The sequence below is a fragment of the Fragaria vesca genome, linkage group LG7 (assembly GCF_000184155.1).
Source record: "Fragaria vesca subsp. vesca linkage group LG7, FraVesHawaii_1.0, whole genome shotgun sequence".
Taxonomy (NCBI): domain Eukaryota; kingdom Viridiplantae; phylum Streptophyta; class Magnoliopsida; order Rosales; family Rosaceae; genus Fragaria; species Fragaria vesca.
Window position 1 is genome coordinate 11,389,792 of NC_020497.1, and position 20,997 is coordinate 11,410,788.

General features: G+C 38.2%; 3 protein-coding genes across 3 annotated transcripts in view; 1 reads left to right on the forward strand and 2 right to left on the reverse strand.

Moving 5' to 3' along the window:
* The first annotated feature begins 4,684 nt into the window (after positions 1-4,684).
* On the forward strand, positions 4,685-6,647 carry LOC101313561 (BTB/POZ domain-containing protein At5g17580-like). Its single transcript, XM_004308577.1, has 3 exons — positions 4,685-4,722; positions 4,819-4,894; positions 4,977-6,647. Exons 1-3 carry the CDS (start codon positions 4,685-4,687, stop codon positions 6,645-6,647), a joined length of 1,785 nt encoding a protein of 594 aa, XP_004308625.1.
* A 1,588-nt stretch (positions 6,648-8,235) lies between these two features.
* Positions 8,236-13,211, reverse strand: LOC101295946 (5-oxoprolinase-like). Its single transcript, XM_004307106.1, has 2 exons — positions 13,153-13,211; positions 8,236-12,471 (listed from the first exon to the last, which is right to left on the reverse strand). Exon 2 carries the CDS (start codon positions 12,425-12,427, stop codon positions 8,636-8,638), a length of 3,792 nt encoding a protein of 1,263 aa, XP_004307154.1. The 5' UTR covers positions 12,428-12,471; positions 13,153-13,211; the 3' UTR covers positions 8,236-8,635.
* Positions 13,212-13,981: 770 nt separating this feature from the next.
* LOC101296233 (putative acyl-activating enzyme 19-like) overlaps positions 13,982-20,997 on the reverse strand; it is a 10,894-nt gene continuing 3,878 nt past the window's right edge. Inside the window, exons 4-15 of the mRNA XM_004307107.1 lie at positions 20,221-20,846; positions 19,553-19,628; positions 19,362-19,448; positions 18,922-18,965; positions 17,906-18,014; positions 17,560-17,619; positions 16,863-16,947; positions 16,714-16,778; positions 15,983-16,042; positions 14,953-14,997; positions 14,416-14,528; positions 13,982-14,340 (exon numbers count right to left, since the gene is read on the reverse strand). Of these exons, the coding sequence (XP_004307155.1) occupies positions 14,127-14,340; positions 14,416-14,528; positions 14,953-14,997; positions 15,983-16,042; positions 16,714-16,778; positions 16,863-16,947; positions 17,560-17,619; positions 17,906-18,014; positions 18,922-18,965; positions 19,362-19,448; positions 19,553-19,628; positions 20,221-20,846 (1,584 nt within the window). The 3' untranslated portion in view covers positions 13,982-14,126. The remainder of the gene's footprint in view (positions 14,341-14,415; positions 14,529-14,952; positions 14,998-15,982; positions 16,043-16,713; positions 16,779-16,862; positions 16,948-17,559; positions 17,620-17,905; positions 18,015-18,921; positions 18,966-19,361; positions 19,449-19,552; positions 19,629-20,220; positions 20,847-20,997) is intronic.

The window sequence follows — 20,997 nt, forward strand, 5'->3', positions numbered from 1 at the left end:
ACATGCAATGCCATGTTAGGGGAAAAAAAAAGTAGCTGGAAGAAAACAATTGTGTTAATGAAGATCACAATTCACAAAAGCATACATGAAACCCTAATTCAATTCCCCCTAAACCCTAATTCCACTTAATATTCATCATAATCTTGATCATTTGGAATTGGTGGCTTTTGTTAACAATGCTTGCGAGGAAACCGAAATCCAATTGAGAAGAAGTTGATGATCAATTGAATAGGAAGTGAGAGAGTTGAGAGGAGACGTGAGAGGAGGAGAGAATTGAAGACGTCGAAGATTATATAAGGCAAAAAAGATATAGGGTTTATAAGAAAAAAAAAATCAGTAAAGTAAAAAAAGTAAAGGAATTTTGTAATTAAGAAAAAATGAAATACAAAGAAAATAAGAAATCATGGTTTAATGATGTGGTTTTGCCATGTCAGCTGTCACCTAAGATGGGCTCTAGGTGGTTCCCCAAAAAGTGGTTTACCTAGCATTACTCTTACAGGAACTTCCCTTGTTAATTAGGGAAAACAAAATGATGGAGAAAAAACGAAACAAAGATACATCAACATTGTGGTAAAGAAACCTCCTCAAGGTTCTGTCAAGTGATTTTTTCGAACAATAATATATAGTTCATTCCTTTCTTCTGCCTTCATATTATTCTATTTTAGGTTGCCTAAGTCTACACCAGATTTGCAGTTAAATGTACGTGGTTGGTAGGTTTCTGCCGTGTGTGTGGTATGTTTGAGCACCCTGCTAGAGGTTGTACTAGTACCCCAAAGGTTGAGATTGTGAGGCTGTTTGAATGCCCCCCAAACCCTAACCCTAACCCTAGGGCTATGGTTTTCGAGTTTGGAAGCAGCTCCTCGTCTTTGGTGCCACCGAATCCATTTTATGGCCATCCCAATGCTACTGTTCTGAATTTACCAAGTAAAGTTATGAATTTGGCAGCTAAATTTGGTCGTGCTTCTAATGATCCTATGACACTACCTTTTGGTTCGATGGCACAACCTAGTGCCCATCCACATTTGGTTGAAGATATCACAAGAAAGAAGAGTCCTAATCGACCTCTCACCTTAGTGTAGTATAGTAAGCGAGCAAAGATGGTGATAACACCATATATTGCAGGAAAATGCAGAAGTGCAGCTTGGCTTTGTACCGAAGCTCTCTCTTAAGACTTTGAATGAATCATGGTCTCCCCAACTGAGAAGTCCAAAGTTGGACGTCCACCTAGCAGGATGAATAACCCTAAAGTTGCTACTGGTGAGGTAGGATAGGTGCGTGAGATCAAGACACAACGCAAAAGAATTGCGAGGGCGATCTTGCAAGAGGACAGTGATGTTGCTAGGGTTGAAGATATCTTGGTGGCGGAGGCAAGTGTGCCTCAGACTGAGATGGAAGCAAACGTTGCAGCGACAGAGAATGTTGTAGATGCTATGGTGTTGGAGCAAGATGGTAGCTTGATGCCTTTAATGGCATCTGAGTAGTTATTTTAATTTGCTTATGATAAAGCTAGAGGAGACTTGGTTTTATTCCGTTTATCCTCTAGTATAGTCAGAAAACTATTATCTTTGGTTTTCTTTATGTTTTTCTTTCGTTTTTTCTTTTTGGTTATATGTTTAGCCTGCAATTTGGCTTTTAGGCCACAAAGACATCCTAAGATCGGCTCAATCTTGTCGTGGCCCTTTTTTGGGTGAGCTTGTCATTGTAACCATTTATCACAACCCCATTCCCCCGCCCAAAAAGTTTTCCTAATACTTCCTAATAACATCCTGACTGTCTATTTTCAATCAACGGTCAAGATCTCTTCAACCAATCTTAAAACATATTTTCTCACAACTTCGTCTCATTCTCTCTCAAAAATCACATCTAATATCTCGCCTTCGATTCTCCTCCTCTCTCTCAAACCTGAAACTATCATTAGTCAGGCGTCCACCTCGGCCCGCCTCCGCCGTCCGGTGTCCTCCTCCTCCTGCCGCCGGCGTCCTTCATCGATAGTGGGCGTATTTGAGAAGAAAGTTTCGATTTTGGTTGAGTGTTCGGGCGTTTCTGTAAGAGGGGAAGAACTACCGGCGGCTTTGCTTTGATGGCTATGAGCAATCCTGAAATCATGTTGGTCTTTGAAGGGTTTTCTTTAATGTTCATAGAAGCTAATGTAAAATTTGACTTCTTGAATGAGATTTCCATTTGCATTGCGAGACTCAGGAACATCAAATTATGAGGAAAACTAGTGCAGCGACATATTGGTAGTTTTGTAGAGCAGTGCATTCTCTTCTCTTCTTGCAGCTGAAAATGATGATGAAATTAAGGATTACTGAGCAGCTTTTATTGCTCCAATTTTTGTAGTTTTGTAGAGCAGGAACATCTCATGATTTGATGTTCATGATTTCTACCTGCAATATTGAGCTTCCTGATTTTCTGGTTTTGTTGGGAAGGAAAAAAAAAAANAAAAAAAAAAAAAAAGTAAGCCTGGTTCCTGATAGATTTTTGCTTTTGTATAGCTGTAAATGTTGGCTGTGCAGTTGAAGGACAAAAAGTGAGATGAAATGCAATTTTTGGCTGTGTCTTTGCTCCATCTCTATTCAGCTACTTGCATTATAGAACTTGTTTGTTAGTCTCTGCCACTTTAAAATTGAAAGCTGAGAAATTTAGACTCATTACACTCATTACTTGATCTTTATCACAGAACAAAGAAAAGAAGCAAAGTTGGGTACTTCAAAATTACACCAGTATTTCTGCATATGCAACTTGGTTAATATGTTATAGCAAAGTAGTTTACATGCTGGGTTACTATAAATACATCCAAGATAGGCATACATCCACTGTAGCAATAGAATGAGACTGGAACATGGATCCTGGAACATTTCTTTCCACACGCTATCTTTACCAAGCTTATTTTTATGGTCTTCCAGCGTCCGCCCTTTCCCGTTCACTTTCACCGCCTTCCTGTCAATCGATAAGCATGATAACAAGTTACAAAGAGATCTCTGGTGAATTGAAATATTTGAATTCATGTTAACATAGCACTATACATCTATCATGCATTTGTTTCTCTCTAGAGTAGTATCACATTTTAACTCATATTAATTATCTCATTTTAATTAGACATACAAGCACAAATGGAGACACATACACAGTGCATACATACAAACTGAAATAATTGACTTGATAAATAACTCATTTCAATTGTGCCACTGCCAACTGAATTAGGAGAGCATATAATGGACTACCTTCTTCCCAATGTGGCCATATTTCATGTAGGCTTCGCTGAAGCTCTCCTTGTTTCCTGATTGATCAGTAAACTTTATGTTCTACAAATTGGAAGTGGAAGCAGTTCATCAAGTAATTCACATAACACTGATTCATTCACAGAACATCTACAAATTGGATTTTTGCTGGGTTTGGTTTGGATGGTCATGCGGGAACCTTATGTATCCCAACGCTTCATGAAGCACTGAGGCTGTGTCCGTCTGCACAGTACAAAATTCCAAGAAGCCTGACTAGTGAGAGTTTCAGGTTCGAGAGAGAGAGGAGGAGAAGGCGAGATATTAGATGTGAGATATTGATCCCGGTTCGCTCAACTCGTACCAAAGCAATTGAGTCCCGCAAAACTCGAGGTTTCTGTAACTAATTATCAACAATCGTTATTCCAATATTAACAGAACCCTTATGTTTAGGAGAAAATCTGTGTTTTTGAACGTTGCATTTTTCAACAGGTCATTGACTGAAAAATCAAACAGAAACCCCCAGAAGAAGCTCAAACTTGGTTACCAATAAGCCTCCCGGCCCTATCTTCTTCTTATTAAACTTTCCCTCATTAGAGAGAGCTATATGCATTCAGTTTTGAGTATCCATGATCAAGATTTTATTCCTTTAGCTTCCATCCGTGCCTATTGACCAAGGTGTTCATTCTATTTTCTTATCGAATTCAAGTTGTTCTTTGTTTTTTATCTTGTTGAATATGAATGCTTTCGCTTATTAGTGAATCCTTTGATGTTCATCGATCTTACATGTGACTGGTACACAATACCTGCTGCATTGAATCTGCCTATATGTGAGCACCTAGAAAAATTTAGGGTTTAGATAGGACTAGTTCGAAACCAATGTAACAGCTGCAAGCTTGATTTCACAAGCAATCCATGTTCTAAGGACAAGCTTTATGTTTAATTCGAGTAGGGCTATCGTCAATAGCTCATGGCAGCAAATCAGATTAGTTGATTGAGTTGCATTTAGGTTTCTTAGTTGTTGATATATCCATATAGTAAAGGTATCTGATCCTCAAGCCAAACCGGCCACTTTTAATTTCTTCCTTTTTGTACCTTGAGCACACTGATCCACTCATTTTGTATCTGGCACCAATTCACGATCCCTCAATCGCAGCCCAAAATTATACACTAGAATTATATCATGCATAGAAACTGCTATATTCATATATATAATTAGATATACAGTGGTTTTTCGAAAATATTGATATGCAACACTATGGCCTCGGTTGCTGGTGTTCCCTGCAGGCTGATTCTCTAGGGAAACAATTATCGAATCTGCTCATATACTGTGTTACATACTATTGCTGGTACTAGGAGGAAATTCAGAGTTTAATACTTCAATTATAAAGACAAAAACAAATTAGAGGAACTACAGCTGCAGGTCTGCGCGCAGCAGGAACTTCCCTAGCTAGGAAAACAAAAAGATGGAGAAGAAACGAAGCAAAGATACATCTGCATTGTGGTAAAGTAACCTTCCTTCTCAAGTTTCTCTCAAGTGTATTTTTCTAAACAATACTATTTCATTCATTTCTGCTGCCATCATATTACTCTCTTTTAGGCTGCCTAAGTCTACACCAGATTGGCAACTAAATGTACGTGGTTGTCAGCATGGTCAGGCATTCACTATGGACAAAGTAAATGTTCTTCAACTTCTACATTCCTAATCTTACTACAGTTTCTTTAACATCTACATTATGATCTTGTATCATATTGCAGCTCATTATTCTTACTTCTCTCTTTGGCAATAACAATTCACCATTTACTGTGCAGGAGCTTCTGGCTGCAAAATCAGCCAAATTTGCTGCTAGACTCAAAGAGAATCCGCAGGAAGATCTTTCTAACTTCCTCCATAGTGTCCCTGCTGATGCGGAAACTATTGAGCTTGTTGCGAGATTCTATCATGGCTATGAACTACAAATTTGCAGTCAGAATGTTGTACAGCTCATTTCCGTTGCTGACTATTTGGAGATGACTGAAAGCCACTGCAAAGATAATCTATTGAACAAAGCTGTTTCGTATTTTCAACAAAGAATCCTCCCTAGCTGGTCTGAAACTATTAAGGCTTTGCAATCCACAGAAAAGTTATTTCAACAACCCTTGAAGCTTGAGTTAGTACACGCCTGTTTGGACTCTATCATTAGAAAGGCAAAAGCTAGTCCCCAACTTCTGGGTGAACCAATACGGAATTCAACTGCAAATGTTGATGATAGCGATGAGGATTATGAAATTTATAAGCCAAATGCAAGAAGAAGGCTCTTCGATTTTGATTGGAAATCAGAGGATCTAACTACATTGTCCCTCCAGCTTTATGAGCCTCTCATGCATGGAATGAATAAGCATGGAGTTCCATCACAGTATGTGGCAGCATCTCTTTGTGACTACATTAAGAAATGGGTTTTCTGTGGCAGGGGAGAGGAAGCACACAAGAAAAGGTACCAAAAGGACATCCTTGAAGCAGTTGAGAGGCTTTTGCCAGATGAAATAGGACTCCTTCCATGCACGTTGTTGTTCCAAATGCTTCGACATGCTATATATTTGGAAGTTACCTCTGACTGCAGAAATGGGATTGAGATCAGAACTGGAAAACAACTTGACCAAGCAACAGTTCAAGACCTATTAATACCATCTCAAGGCTATTCTAAGGTACTGCAGTATGATATTCAATGTGTGAGGAGAATTGTGAAGGTTTTCTATGCTAATTACTCTTCATCAAATGTATCTGACGTAACTGGTCTAATAGCAGTCGCAGATCTCATTGAAGAATTCTTGGCTGAAGTTGCTAGTGACATAGACTTGAAGATATCTACATTTGTCGGATTAGCAGAGATGTTGATTTCAGCATCCATGGGAGTAAAAACAAACTCAGATGGAATATACAGGGCTGTTTCTATATACTTAGATAAGCACAGACACATGACAGAATCCGAGCGAGAAGAAGTGTGTCAAGTTCTGGATTTCCAAAAGATGTCCCCTCAAGCCTGTGATCATGCTGCCAAAAACGAAAGCTTGCCATTAAGGATGGTGCTACAGGTGTTGTTTGCAGGGCAGTTGCAGCTGCGAGACACCATCACGAAAGAGGTGCAGAGTTCGGATGAAAAATTAGTAAAAGAAGAAGCTTACGAGGTTAATGCACCAAAGTTGGATTTGTGTGAGGTCAAAATGAGATCAGAGGTGGAGAAAATGAGCAAGAAGGTGATGCAGCTTGAGAGACAGTGCAGTATGATGAGAAAAGAGATCGAGAACAGCTCTAGCCTTATGGTGAGGAAGGAGAAAACTAGCTTGTGGAGAGAAATGAAGAGAAAGTTTGGTTGCATCAGCAGCGCTCATGATTCTGACTGCCAATTGAAGAAGAAAAAGTTGCCTCCGAGACCAAAACTTGGACTCTGACATGTAGACTCTTCTTCAATCTACTATTTATTTTCAGATAGTCTAGTAACTTGTTTAATTTTCAATCTTCAAAATGGAATAATACTCTTCAAGTGGTACTAGTATCATTCAGCATATGGTAGGTTTATAGTTGTTATCTCTGTATATTTTAACTGCACCAAGGAAAGAAACCCCATAGTAATAGGGTAACAAACTGATGCAAGCTTAATCTGAAATGCAAGCTTAGGGTTTTGGTAAGAACTAGCTTATATCGATCATGCTATTGGAAGATAAATCTCAATGTACGTTGGAAAGATGAATCATGAATTTGAACAAACTAAACAACAATATGCTATGAAACTTGTGAAAACCATATTACAGTATACAACAGAGCAATCTATCATCTTTAGTTAGTCCCACTTCTAATTGCCATCATGCAGTAAACACAAATATCATATTGTTGCAATTTACCTCAGAATCATTTCATGTCACCCCCTTCGCTGCAGTCATCCTTCACACCAGAGACTTCCCAATTGATCATCCCCCATCTATATAATCAATTGTTCTCTTTCACTCTCTCTGTCTCGAGCTTTTTTGCTTCTTTTGGCAAGAAAAAGTAGCATATGGTTCTTGCCTATCATTGCTTCATTGATGCCATTGGTTTCTTGCAATGAGAAGAATTCCATTCGTCGCACCCCATTAAAACTAGTCCTCCTTGATGGATATCTACAAATCATCCATTAATCACCACCAATCGACAAGTTATGTCGATACAATTATCAAAATCAAACCGTTAATCTCAATGGCATTTCACTTTCTGTAGAACCAACTGAACCATTTGTCCCACTATGATCCTCCACATCTATAGTTCGATATTCTGCACCAGCTGCCTCAGGTCCCTTTTGGGTTTGGCCTCTATTTCCATCATCATTTCCCATCATAACAACCCCGGCAAACTGCACATGGCGCTGATTGCCGCTGGGGGAATTCACAGGGGACCCTGCAGCTGATGATGCATTGGCAATTGTTGGTACACTACTCGTGGCTGGGGCCGTGGTGGCTGTGTGCCTGCTGCTTCCTCCTCCTCCTCCTCCTGATGCCTTGACATACCGGCCACTTCCATCGATTTGTGTGCAGCTATCCCCCGGTTTGAAGCACCTGTAGGCGCATGTCACGATCCAGAAAAGCCATGGAACGGCCACAAGTATCAGACCTACAATGGGATACCATAGCTTGGCTTTCTCACCAGGGAGAAGCATATAAAGGAAAAGAAAGACCGCTCCAGCCACAATGCAGGTGAAGAAGAGCGCGGAGATGATAGAGACTCTAACATCTCCTTTTCTTTCCTCCATTGAAGGTGAAATCAATGTCGAATGAAGATGGGAGAGCTAGGTAAAAAGCTCTTTTTCTTCTTCCCTTCTTGTGGAGGTTCTGGGTCTGTTGATGTCTCTGGGTTTGGGATTGTGTGTAGATTTTTTTGCTTTGTTGTAAGAGCTGTTGTTGTTGTTGCCGGAATTGAACGAAGTGGTGGTAGGAAATTATGGGGGAAAATGCAATGGTGGAACTTGGAAGGTTTCAAAACAATGCGTTGAAAGCGGGGCCGGTTTCTAACTGCAAATACATTGTTAATAACTGATCAACGAGTTTAGTTCATACAGAGAGAAGGGCACGTACGTACGTACCCCATGATAATGGCCAAAGGCAATGATCATGTATATACTATCTAGTCATCAAAGATACGGTCAATATACGGTACACGTATGGTAAAGCTTGTAAGAATAAGGATCCTAAGAATAAATGTAATGATACGATGTACAATTACAATGCTAGAAATAGTGTTGAGAAGACAACAGAAATAAAACAACAGATTTGTTTTGTAATCTAAGCAACTCCAGAACAGAAATTTGACCACATAGTTCAAAATTCTTACCAGAAAAAGGGACATGCGAAACTCAAACACGTCATACAAGTCAAAGAAAACTTGGCATCAAATATCATCATTGTAGGGATCAAAGAGGAGAGCCCCATCCACCACCACCAGGAGTCAAAATCTGAAGAATTTCCCCTGACTGCACCTCAACTGTGTTCTTACCACCCAGGTAAACCCTTCTTTTATCTTTTGTGATTAGGTAGTTAGCTCCGCGAGAGCCATCCTCCCCTCCTTTCAACCCTCTCGGGGCATGAACACGCCTCTCTGAAAGAATGCTCACAACAACTGGGCGCTTGAACTCTATCTCCCTCACAAGCCCATTACCACCTCTATGATATCCAACTCCTCCACTATTCTCTCTGAGGGCAAACTTATGCAAGATAACAGGATATCTCTGTTCAAATATTTCTGGATCAGTCATTCGGGTATTGGTCATATGACACTGGACTCCACTGGTCCCATCCCAGGATGGACCAGCTCCACTCCCACCTCCAATTGTTTCGTAATAACCAAATGTGTCATCCCCAAAAGTGAGATTATTCATACAACCCTGTGAGCAAGCACAAGCCTGAAATGCAGTAAGTACAACATCAGTTATTCTCTGAGAAGTGAGAACGTTACCACCCACCACAGCGGCCTTATCACTTGGAGAGAGGAATGATCCAGGTGGAATGTAGATTTTCACAGGAGCCAAACAACCTTGATTCAATGGAATATCAACATCCACCAAGCAGCGAAGACAGTATATAACTGCTGCAGCTGTTACGGCTTCTGGAGCATTCCAATTCCCATATACTTCAGGACTGGTTCCACTGAAGTCAAAATTTGCTTCACCTTTGACCGAATCAATTGTAAGCTTCAGATGAATAATGGATCCATCATCCATGTAATCCTCTTCTTCTATAGTGACCGAACTCTTATCTCCAGTCCTGGCTGACTGAGATAAAACTCTTGCCGCGACAGACTTTAGCATTTCTCTCACTGCTTCTTCTGCATTCAGCTGCACATAGGTCATGTAAGCCTGTACTGTTTCCAAACCATACTGCTCAATAAGCTCTTTAATAAGAGTAATTCCTCTCTGGTTTGCAGCTACTTGGGCTTGAAGATCTGATAAGTTATCTTGAAGCCTTCGAGTTCCCGGGATCTTTTGTGCCAGGTCATCAGAAGAGGGGAAGCGGAGAAGTTTAGTAATTCCTTCTTCTTGAAAAATCCCCTTTTCAACAAGCTTAAATGCTTTTATAGCAGCCCCTTCTTCCCATATCGACTTGGAAAATGGTGGCATGCTTCCAGGAGTAATACCTCCAATCTCTGCATGGTGCCCTCTACTTGCCACAAAAAATACCAGCTTTCCATTATCAAACACAGGTGTAATAACTGTTATATCAGGAAGATGGCTACCTCCTGCACAAGGATGATTGGTGACCAAAACATCTCCTTCATTCAAATTTTCACCCCAATAGTTGAGCTGCCACCGAACAGTACTAGACATTGCTCCTAAGTGCACAGGGACGTGAGGAGCATTAGCAACTAATCCCCCATCAGGTCCAAAGAGGGCACACGAGAAATCTAGCCGTTCCTTGATGTTAGTTGATATAGAGGTTCTCTGTAGGGTCCTTCCCATCTGTTCAGCTATACCCATAAATCTATGATTAAAGATTGAGAGCTGCACAACATTTGCAACCTTTTCTGCTACTTTCAGGGTGTTTGAAGCAGACTCGATTTCAATTTTAATGTTGCCATACTTGGTTATCATAGCTTTGCACCTAGGTTCCACTATCACAGTACTATTCCCATTCATAATTATTGCTGGACCTTGCATGACATTCCCGTAGCCCAGATTCTCAAGCTTGTATAGAGGTGTTTCTTGCCACCCATACTCAAAATAAACCTTGTAGTTACCTTCAACTTTAGGAGAACTTGATGCAGATTCCAGAGCCAATGGCTTCAATATATTAGTCACTCCTACCCCACGAACCCTAACATCGCTTACTAGGATATTCCTATTCAGTAATTTAAATCCGTACTCCTGCTGGAATAGTTCCACAAAGTCCAGATCATACTTGCAATCTCCATCTTGTCGTTTTTTAACCATGATTGAGGTGTCTGTACCTTCATATCTCAAATTCAAATATGTCTCTGTTTTTATATTTTCATCTCTAAAACCTTGCTCTTGCAACTTCTGCTTTACTTGACTCAGTAAAGCGGCTTCTCTGTGAGAGGCCTCCTGGACAGAATCCAGACAGTAAATCGCAGAGTATGGCTCCTGTACCTCCTCAACAACATCTGCCAATCCCATCCCATAAGCACTTAAGATTCCACAAAACCTGTGTATGAGTACTTCTTTCATACCCAATGACCGAGCAATTGCACATGCATGTTGAGGCCCAGCACCTCCAAAGCAGGCAAGTGCATGATCCTTTGTTTCATGACCCTTCATCTCAGTTAATTGCCTTATCGGACGGCACATGGTCTCATTGGCAACATTCACAAATCCCAGTGCAATGTCCTCCACTGTCATGTCCTTTGCAAATGGATCCTGGCTCTTCCGATAGGAATTTATTTGCTCAGCAAGATTTTCAAATTCTTTTCTTGTTTCCTCAATATCTAAAGGCTGATCTTCATTGGAGCCAAAAATTGATGGGAAATAATCAGGAATTACATATCCGAGGACTAAGTTTGCATCTGTAACTGCTAATTCCCCACCTTTACGGTAACAGACTGGACCTGGATGTGCACCCACTGATTCTGGTCCTACCCGAAAAGCACCAAATTGGAACTTCAACTTTGATCCGCCACCAGCAGCTACAGTATTTATGTCGAGTTGAGGTGCTTGTATTATGGCACCAGCAATTTGAGTTTCCAGAACTTGTTCATAAGTCCCAGCATAACGGCTCACATCAGTAGACGTGCCACCCATGTCAAATCCAATAAGAGGTTTCTCTGTTTCAAGCCCAAAAAGTGTCTGAGAGTAACCCACAACCCCACCAGCAGGACCTGACAAAACAGCTTTGTGGCCTGAAAATCGACTTTCTGGTGCAAGTCCTCCATCAGATTGCATGAACAAAACATTCACCTTCCCCAGCCCTTCATCAAACTTAGATATGAACCCTGATAAGTACTCTTTGATCACTGGAGTCAAATATGCATCAACACTAGCTGTTAGACCCCGAGGAACAGCTCGAACCATAGGTGTCAAAGCTGAGGATAAGGAAACATGTTTAAAGCCCATACTAGCTGCTAATCTTTCAACAGCTATTTCATGTTGCGGGTAAGTGTACGAATGCATTAACACAACTGCCAAACAACTAATTCCCTTCTCCAACAAACCCTTGAGTAATGGCTTTAACATTTCTACATCTAGAGGCTTTACCACTTTAACCATCTCACCAGAAACCCCTTTAACTAATGACGCAGATCTAGAATCTTTAGTATCATGAACGAGCTCAACTCTCTCATCAACCTCAATAACTTCCTCATAAAGGTTTGACGGTTTAGATACAGTGAGGTCAAAAATATTTGGACGAGCCTGGTTACCAATCTGCAGCAAATTCCGGAAACCCCGAGTAACACAAAGAGCAATGCTTTCCCCTTTCCTCTCCAAAAGTGCATTAGTAGCAACAGTTGTACCCATCCTTATCCACTCTATCTTATCAGTTGGCAACTTCGAACAACGGGAAATTTTCTGCCCTGTAAATTCTTCTAAAATTCTCCGAATTCCTTCCACTGGAGCATCATCATAGTTTGATGGATCAACCGATAAAAGTTTCAAAACACGACCATCAGGCTGACCTGGGACCTGAGCATAAACATCAGTGAATGTGCCCCCTCTGTCAATGCAAAATCTGAGCTTGTTGGCATCAGCACTCCCCATCTCTATGGTGATAGCTTAGTGTTGAAATGCTCCTGATACGGAAACTGCAGAACCAATGACAAGAGAAACAATTAATTCCACTAATAAGTTTGTCATGTGATCAATCAAAACTGTTGATTTGGATGGACAAACTATCTCTAATCATCCTCCCTATTAGAAAACTAAATAGAAAAATCACGAATGATTAGTTCCTCCAACGCAAACTCCATAAACTAGAGTAATCACTGTGATCATTTTGTGGGTTTAAAGTCGATTCAACTAGCAGTAAATACAATTCACAATGCATCAAATGCCTCGTAAGTCCAGAATATCACCCCAACAAAAAAGAACACTCATGTTTTGGCATCACAAAGCTTGCATCAAAGTTGAACTCCAATTCCAGTTTGGTGTCATAAGCCATAGGACAAAAGAAAACGTTGAAAACAAAACAAATTCTGCTTCCTTTTAATTTTAACTGGGAAATCAATCCTTTCATATCTAACCAATTACAACCAATATTGAATCAATCACTTCACTTGTTACTATTCAAAAGTTAAGTTAATATTTGGTGTTTCCATGAGTTATTTTGAAACAGTAATAGCCGCAACTTAAAGGGGCCAGATTCAAATACGAAATGAATAAATTTTTGAATCCCAGAATCAAAAGCAGCAGAGAATGAGTAAACGGGAAGGAAACCAATATCAAGTAGCCGAAACCCAGAATCAGATGGATGAAGAGAAACGCACCAGTGATTGTTTGGATGCCGATTAGAGCAGTCAGTAGTGGATGATACAACTCAATTCACCTTTTGCTAGCGTCAGTTGAGTTGTAGACTTTATACATGACTCCACGTGTGGCTGATTTGGCAAAGGTGCTTCAATCTTTTTAATTAAAAAAAAACTCATCATAAAAAAAAAAAACAAAAACGCAGCTGAGAGACGGATGTAATATATACATATGCAATTCAAATTTACATTCCGCATTCTACAGGTCACACAACTGATCTGATTTTGTATTTTAGTGAGTTAAGTTTTGTCTTTATAAAGTTTTAACTAAAATATGGAAAAGATAAACGTAGATTATAAAATTAAGAGTACAAATATTAGTTCTTATCGTAATAATTAGTAATGTAATTGATGGAGGACCGAGCATAGATCATCCACTATTGCCTCATTTGCATGACTTAATGTTCAATAGAAATAACGCTTAGTTTTCAATAATCGTTTGGGACTCTTTACATCTATTTAACATTACAAACGCACACTTTTTTTTTTTTTTCTTCAATTCTATCTAGTTAAATCTACATTTCAGTACCTTTTTTTGGGTAAATAGAAACAAGTCTTATTATCGATTAGACATGTGCATTCATGTTTCAAATGCTTACGGGTAAATCAATTCCTCAACCTCAACTATGGATTCTGATCTCAATGAAATTGGTGCCATTTACGCATTGCTGAAACTTGAAAGCACATACAGTACGAGAACTTGTAATGGTTTCAATTCGGTTCCAGATGATCTAATGCCAGAAATTGGACCTCTTTGGTTTAGTGAATTACTAAGTATTTGCTCCAGTTGCAGTGTAATCTTGCTAGAGGCAGTGATGCTCTCGTTTGAGGCTATTACTACCCCAAAGCTTTTCTAGCTCTTGCCGTTACTTTCAGAAATAAAATAAATAAAACGGGGGGAAAAATTAACTAGGATTTAGACAGAACTACTCGCCCTAGGGCTTAAAAGCAATGCAGCGCACATAATCATCCCTACAACCAACGAAAATTCTGCCACCAATCATTACAGGGGAAGAGAATACATCTCCTGTGAGTTCCAACCTTGCAAATTCCTCAACATCGAAATTCTTTGCACTTGCACCTTTGGTGGCATCCAAGTTAACCTGAATTACAATTATGCTTCCGGAGCTGGAACATACACAAACCATCCTGGAAAAGATCTTTGATTAATATGTCAACGATCATACAGAGATTCATATTTTTTTTAGATCTGTACTTCTTTACCTGCTGTCCGGAAATTTAGACTGATCAGACACCAAGCTCAGGTGCTCATCAACATAGGCAGATGAAGTAATTGGATCCTTAACATTGTATTCCCAGAGCAAACCTCCCGTTTCCTAAGGTGAACATAGCAGTGATCAATGTGCCATCATAATATACTGAAAATGAATAATTGAAACCCCATATTTTACAATATCTTAGGTAACACAACTGGAATTCAATGTAATGAAGCAAATCAGTGTCACCTTGCAAAATGTCTGAATATAATAAAAAACATTAACTCAAGCCTAATTATAGACAAAGGTTGTTATGTTTTATTCAAAGAGAGATCACCATAGGCATTGCAAACCCAGAAAAGTGAATGGAATACATATCTCTATCAGATCCTAAAGAAAGCTATCAGAGATGAACACATTACCTTTTGGTCCTACTGTTCTATTTGCAAACACAGATACAGCAAATGAAATATGACATGTTATCAAGAAAATAAAAATTATAAACAATACAGATTACAAATTAAAAAGAGGTCACAGAACTTACAAGTTTAAGTGAATAGATGCTTCCATCTCTTGAACAAACAAGTACCTGTGAATCATATACAAAACAAGATAAGTCTATACAATTTGAAAGTTGCAGGATAGAATGTCCAAAATTAGCGGGTGACATGCTTCCAGTATCAGGACAGGTCCAACTTTAAGATAATCAGGAAATTTGAACAGAACAACAAAATTAATTTTCTCCTCTAAATTAATTCTCTTTTCTTTCTCACTAGAAACATTGGCAACAAATTACTACTGTTGTAAATTGGTTTCAGGCCATGCTCTGATACTAATTCAAGTAAAACTCAAAAATTCCTGAACCCACCAACTTTGAGGTTTGAAATTCATGTGCCTCTGAGATACTGAAATGTAAGAACAGCTTCCCGCAAAAGAAGAGATGAGAAATTATCCTTCTCAACAAATTCTGGACCAGAAATTTGAAAAATAGAAGACTCAGGAGATGACAACTTTTTCTTTTTCAGAATTAAGAAAACGGCCAATATATTCCAACTTGAACGGTAAAGCCATCATTAACCCCAGACTATCAATATTTGTGTATGTATAATTATATATATAGTTCTAGGCATCCAATGCAAAACCAATTGGAAATGGATGGCAGACACAAGGCCCTGTAAGCTCTAGGCAAAGGCTTAAATTCTTCAATGTAGACAGTCCATACAGACAGCTTAACATGCTGCTTCCTTGGAGACTCCTACTGAATAGGAGACTCAGATACTGCCTCAAGTGTGACATGACTTGAGCCAAATATGTGGACGGCTTAAATGTGGAGCAGATGTAGCCACTCAACCTAACATGTTACGTGGATTGACCTCCCCTTATACCATTAGTAAGAAATATAGGCATCCGATAGAAAATCAATTGATTATGGTGGATTTGGCCCAAGACATTATATGTTTTAAGCAGGTCTTTATACTCCAAATGGGAAAAGCTTCACATTCTATCACATATAAGTATGAATGCATACATCTGTGGAAGGGAACATGCATGTAACCTAATCATAGTCAATATACCTGGAAGGGAAGTCCGGAAGATATGCACGCTCCAGCAAATACAGGCCCAGCAGTTCTAAACTGTTTCATCAGTAGGAAAAAGGATTCAGGAATTGTGAATCAAGCCCAACATTCATCTTAGAGGGATTAAAGCACATATAGGAATCAACTACAACATTATCCTTGATCTTTTCTGTAAGAGAACCATGGATTGAGAATGTGCAGAAACACACTTTTCAGTGAGCAGGTAACTCAATATTGTACTCACTCATTTCTAAGGTGTATATACACAATCAAAAACTATAAGTGATCTGAATCTATGATTCTCGATTCTTTTTTAAAATAGACCTGAAACTTAGCCTATTTTAATGAAAACGGGACTTTGTAAGTCAATAGGGTTAGAACATATAATTCAAAAGTACGGGTTTGAATATACAGTCAATAAATACTGCGCAGAATAAGTTAATTATATATCAATGCCACGTAATTTTAAAGGAAGAAAAAGGCTAAATAAGACAACAAATTGTTGAACCGACAACTTATTTCTGTTGATTGCATAGAAGGTTATCAGTCCTGGTAAGAAAAAAAGGCAAAGAAATCTGTTCATTATTTGCTTTATCTTAAGAAACCTTGTAAGAAACAGTCTTCTCGATTCTTAACTAAGCTCCATGATAAGGATTTAGATGGCAAAAGCAAATATATATTTGAAATGTAAGATGATGAATATCAAACAAAGCAATATATCAACGTACCCTCCAAATAATAGATCCACTTGTGTTAAATGCAAGAACATGCCCATCCACCAAGCAACATATAACTGTATAAGAAAACCCAGAAGAAAATTTAGAAAAACAATAGCAAGACACGATCTTCACATATCAAAAAGTTGATTGAACCTTACTATTTCCATTCAGAGAATTGATGGCAAGAGATCCAAATACTGGCACTTCTAACTCATGCACCCACATGATAGAAAATGGCAATGCCTGCATTTGTACAAAATTAAAAACACAATTCCTCAAATCATCAATTAACTTGACCAGATTCTAACATTACTTTTCTTTTTGGAAACAAAACATGGGACATCATCACTTCACAAACAAAGACAGTGCATGAAATATACAAGCTAGAAGGTGTAAAAAAAACCCTTGATTGCATTGGTCGCTGGGCAGGAGATATGAGAATCAGTAAATGGTTCAATTGTGTATGGGATGAACTCCAAGAAAAATAAAAAGTTGTTGTTAATAGCGTGGAACTAGCAACCAGGTATCTTACCGGAGCAACACATTTATAGAGCTGGTTATTAAATACGGTTAAGGTAGTGGGACCAATTACTAATGATGCAGGTAGTTTTACTTGTGATAGGACTACTGAATAAGATGGCATGGTTACTCAGAGCTAATCGTAATTGCAACTACTCAATTTATAAGTCTGCAAATACAATTCTTTACTAAAGTTTGCTTGTGAAAATTCCTTCTTGGTAAACCTATGAAGATATATGAGTTATCTGATTTAGCATATACTCTTACAAAGACAAGCATCACCATTGAAAAATAATATAAACATGACAACACATTAGCACATGCAGTTTGTAATACCATTATTGAAATGGCTGTCATTTGGCCTCCAGTAGTAGCCACATAAAGTATATTATTCATCTGCAATTAGTAAGGTATAACATGTGAGAATCTTCAAAGTTTACTGAGTAAATAGTGTACAAGATTATACTTCGAACACGATATGATGCAAAGGCCAGCTACATTTATCATTACTCCTTTACCAATAAAGAATATCAGTATAGTTTTTTGAAGACCACAATGAGAGAAACACAGGCTTTTTATGAAATCAATAACTGACGAGGGATCAAAGACAACCACACCCTAACTCAACAAAATGAAAGCATATTACATTCAAATTACTGTTTGTTACTGTTTGACAACTCACCTCATCTATTGCAGGAGACCCACAGATACTCCCGCCACATGGAAGCTGATAAACACAGCAATGATTTTTATAATCTAGCGCATACAAATTATGGTCATATGACCCACACCTGCAGAAAACTTGTCACAAATCAGTTTACTTTTCTTTTCCAACGAAAGGGGGAAAAAAAGAAAAAAAAAAGAATAGTCACAGTATGTAAATGAAACAATTAAGAGAAGCTGCTCTTGTTGAAATAGTTTAAGAAAACAAAGATTACACCAACAAGCTCTTCTTGTTTTGGTTGATTCACAAATAGATTTTCATCAACCGTGCTAACATACAAGTTTTCATATCTAAGAAATTCTAAATTTATTCTTGTAACGAAACACAGTAAAGGTTTCTACCTATATGATTGACGTCATAAATTCAATTACTAAAATACAAAAGACATACACAACAGATGTATCAGTACCAACATGCAATCTGGCAGTACCTAAAACTATTTCGCTTTACTGATAAGATTTTACTCTTTAGACCTATTTCGCTACCAATTTCACCTTTTTACACCGGTGGAACGGTTAGATGCTACAGAAAAGCTTTCTACTACAAAATAGAGGACCATAAAATGCTGGGGATGGCAATTACTTGGGCATGTGAGCACTTTTTTAATCAAATAGAACAACATTAAAACCAAAGTAAAACAAATGATGCTACACAATTTGAAGACAGGAATCACATCTTGTTGTCAGATTACCAGTTTATGATTTCCATTCTTTTATATCGCACTGGTTGTTTACAGATATAGTTACTTCTAGTCCAAAATTCATAGAACTTATGGAAGAAGTGCCAAGCATGACAAGCATTGAAGATCTAACAATGAAAAAATCAAAAGAATTTTTTTGTCATTTGATCAAAATAAGCATAAACAGAAGTTTGTAAGATAAACTGATAAACTATCTTCTGAACAACTACCAGTACACACGAAACAATTTTTCCTCATTCAAAGAAAATTGCAAGAGGTAGTTTCGAAACATTACCAGATCAATTGTCTTTGACTGTCTATAACTGGCTGTGACTTTACCTTCAACAAATGCATCAACCATAAGAGGATATAAAAATAATAACATAAGGCTTTCTCAGTGTGTGTGTGTGCGCAATATATATATATATATATATATATATATATATATTCCTCTTGCCAGTTCAATCTGGACTATTTATTCATTGAATGCTGTAAGCAAGTGTAGTCCATATTCATAGTTGGCAAAACATGACAAATAGTGAGAATGATTATACATGTAATGGTAAAGCACAATGCAAATGATCTCCAAAAATAAAAAATAAAAAATAAAAAAAGTAGCGCACACACACCCATACGTGTGTTTGTGTGTGTGTGCAGTGGAAAAACAAATGGAAATCAAAGTTAAAAAGAAGACATATAATCAAAAGTAAATAAAAAGCTTTAAAGCCAGCATACCTCACCGGACGTTTGGAAAGTCCAACATATGTTACCATTCGAAGAATCCAGGAAGTATATCTTCCCTTTGTAGCATCCAACTACAACCTAAAGCAGTAAACTACATGAGAAAGATTGAAATGCCCTATGGTGTTATTGCAGAGGACATATGAAGTTCAATGCACAGCAGTCAGTGTTATGCTAAGGACAACCTGGGTAAAGTTGCCAAGAATTGCTGCTGAACATTCTACACGTCCTTCGAGTTGTAACTCCCACTGGATGGAACCACTGAAGAAAATTATATAATACCACAGTACTAAAAGAAAATTATCTCATGCTCAATAAAAATAAAACATTCTTGGTCAAAATGAAAGTATATTTCTACATGCACACCAAAATTGCTAAAAGTTTTGGGAAGAATCAATACAATAGTATACTGATAGCCAAATGTCAAGTCTTGCTCAAAATGAAACATTCTTGGTCATAATTAAATTATATTTCTACATGCACACCAAAATTGCTAAAAATTTTGAGAAGAATCAATTTAATAGTATATTGAGGGCCAAATGTTAAGTCTTGCATAAAGGGGATACAACTGCTGTCAATTACAGAAAGTAAGAATCCAAAATTTCAAAAGATATACAGAGGGCCAAATGTCAAGTCTTGCATAAAGGGGATACAACTGCTGTCAATTATAGAAAATATTAAGAATCCAAAACTTCAAGAGATGTGCAAAATTTCAGCTTTTTTGTATTAATAAAATGCTGTTTCTTATCAACAAAAAAAACAAAAAAGACACTCAAAAACTGCATCTGGCATCTATAATGTGGTGGATTAAGTGATAAAATATTATAGCCCACTACTACTAGAGAGTTCTTACCTTCTGGCATTAACACACGCAAACTTTTGCGAGTGAGATCCAATGAATAAGTAGATATCCTGGTCTTTACAAACAATAAGCGGTGATGCATCAACACAGGACCCCATGTCAACTTTCCATAATTCTTCCAAAAGAACTTTTCTATTTTTTGAGACAACCACAGAACCGGCTGCTTCATAAACTTCATTCACCCTAAAACTCTCATACACAACCTTGTTGCACCTGGTGAAAGAACATGACATGAAGTTTTGCACAGAACTCCATGGATACCCATCAGCTGGACTAGCACTCTGCAAAGTTATACTTGAATTTACTTTCAACCGTTTGGACTGAGCTTTCAACTGTTCAAAATTAACATCAGTAGGAGTGTCATAGACAGGAAACATGTTCTTTCCCCCACCCTGATTTATCACAGATTCAGAGTCCACTTTAACTTTCATACTGAATGGTCCTTTTCTCTCTAGAAGAGCCATACAAAGCTTAGATGGAGTTGGAAAGCTATATATCAATCTCATATCAACTCCTATATTGTTAGCAAGATGTGCAGCAGCAATAGAATTTCCACCAATCATAAAGAAATCATCATCATCGGAAACCTCTTCAGCCATTAAAACATGATTGAAGGCCTGACAGAAAATTCCAAAAGGAATTAATAGTGGTTGAAAAGACAGAAAGATTACCATTATATGAAAAATAACAGCTTAACTGTCATGCCATATTGAACACAGGACTTTTTACACCCTTATGAGAGAGAGAGAGAGAGAGAGAGAGAGAGAG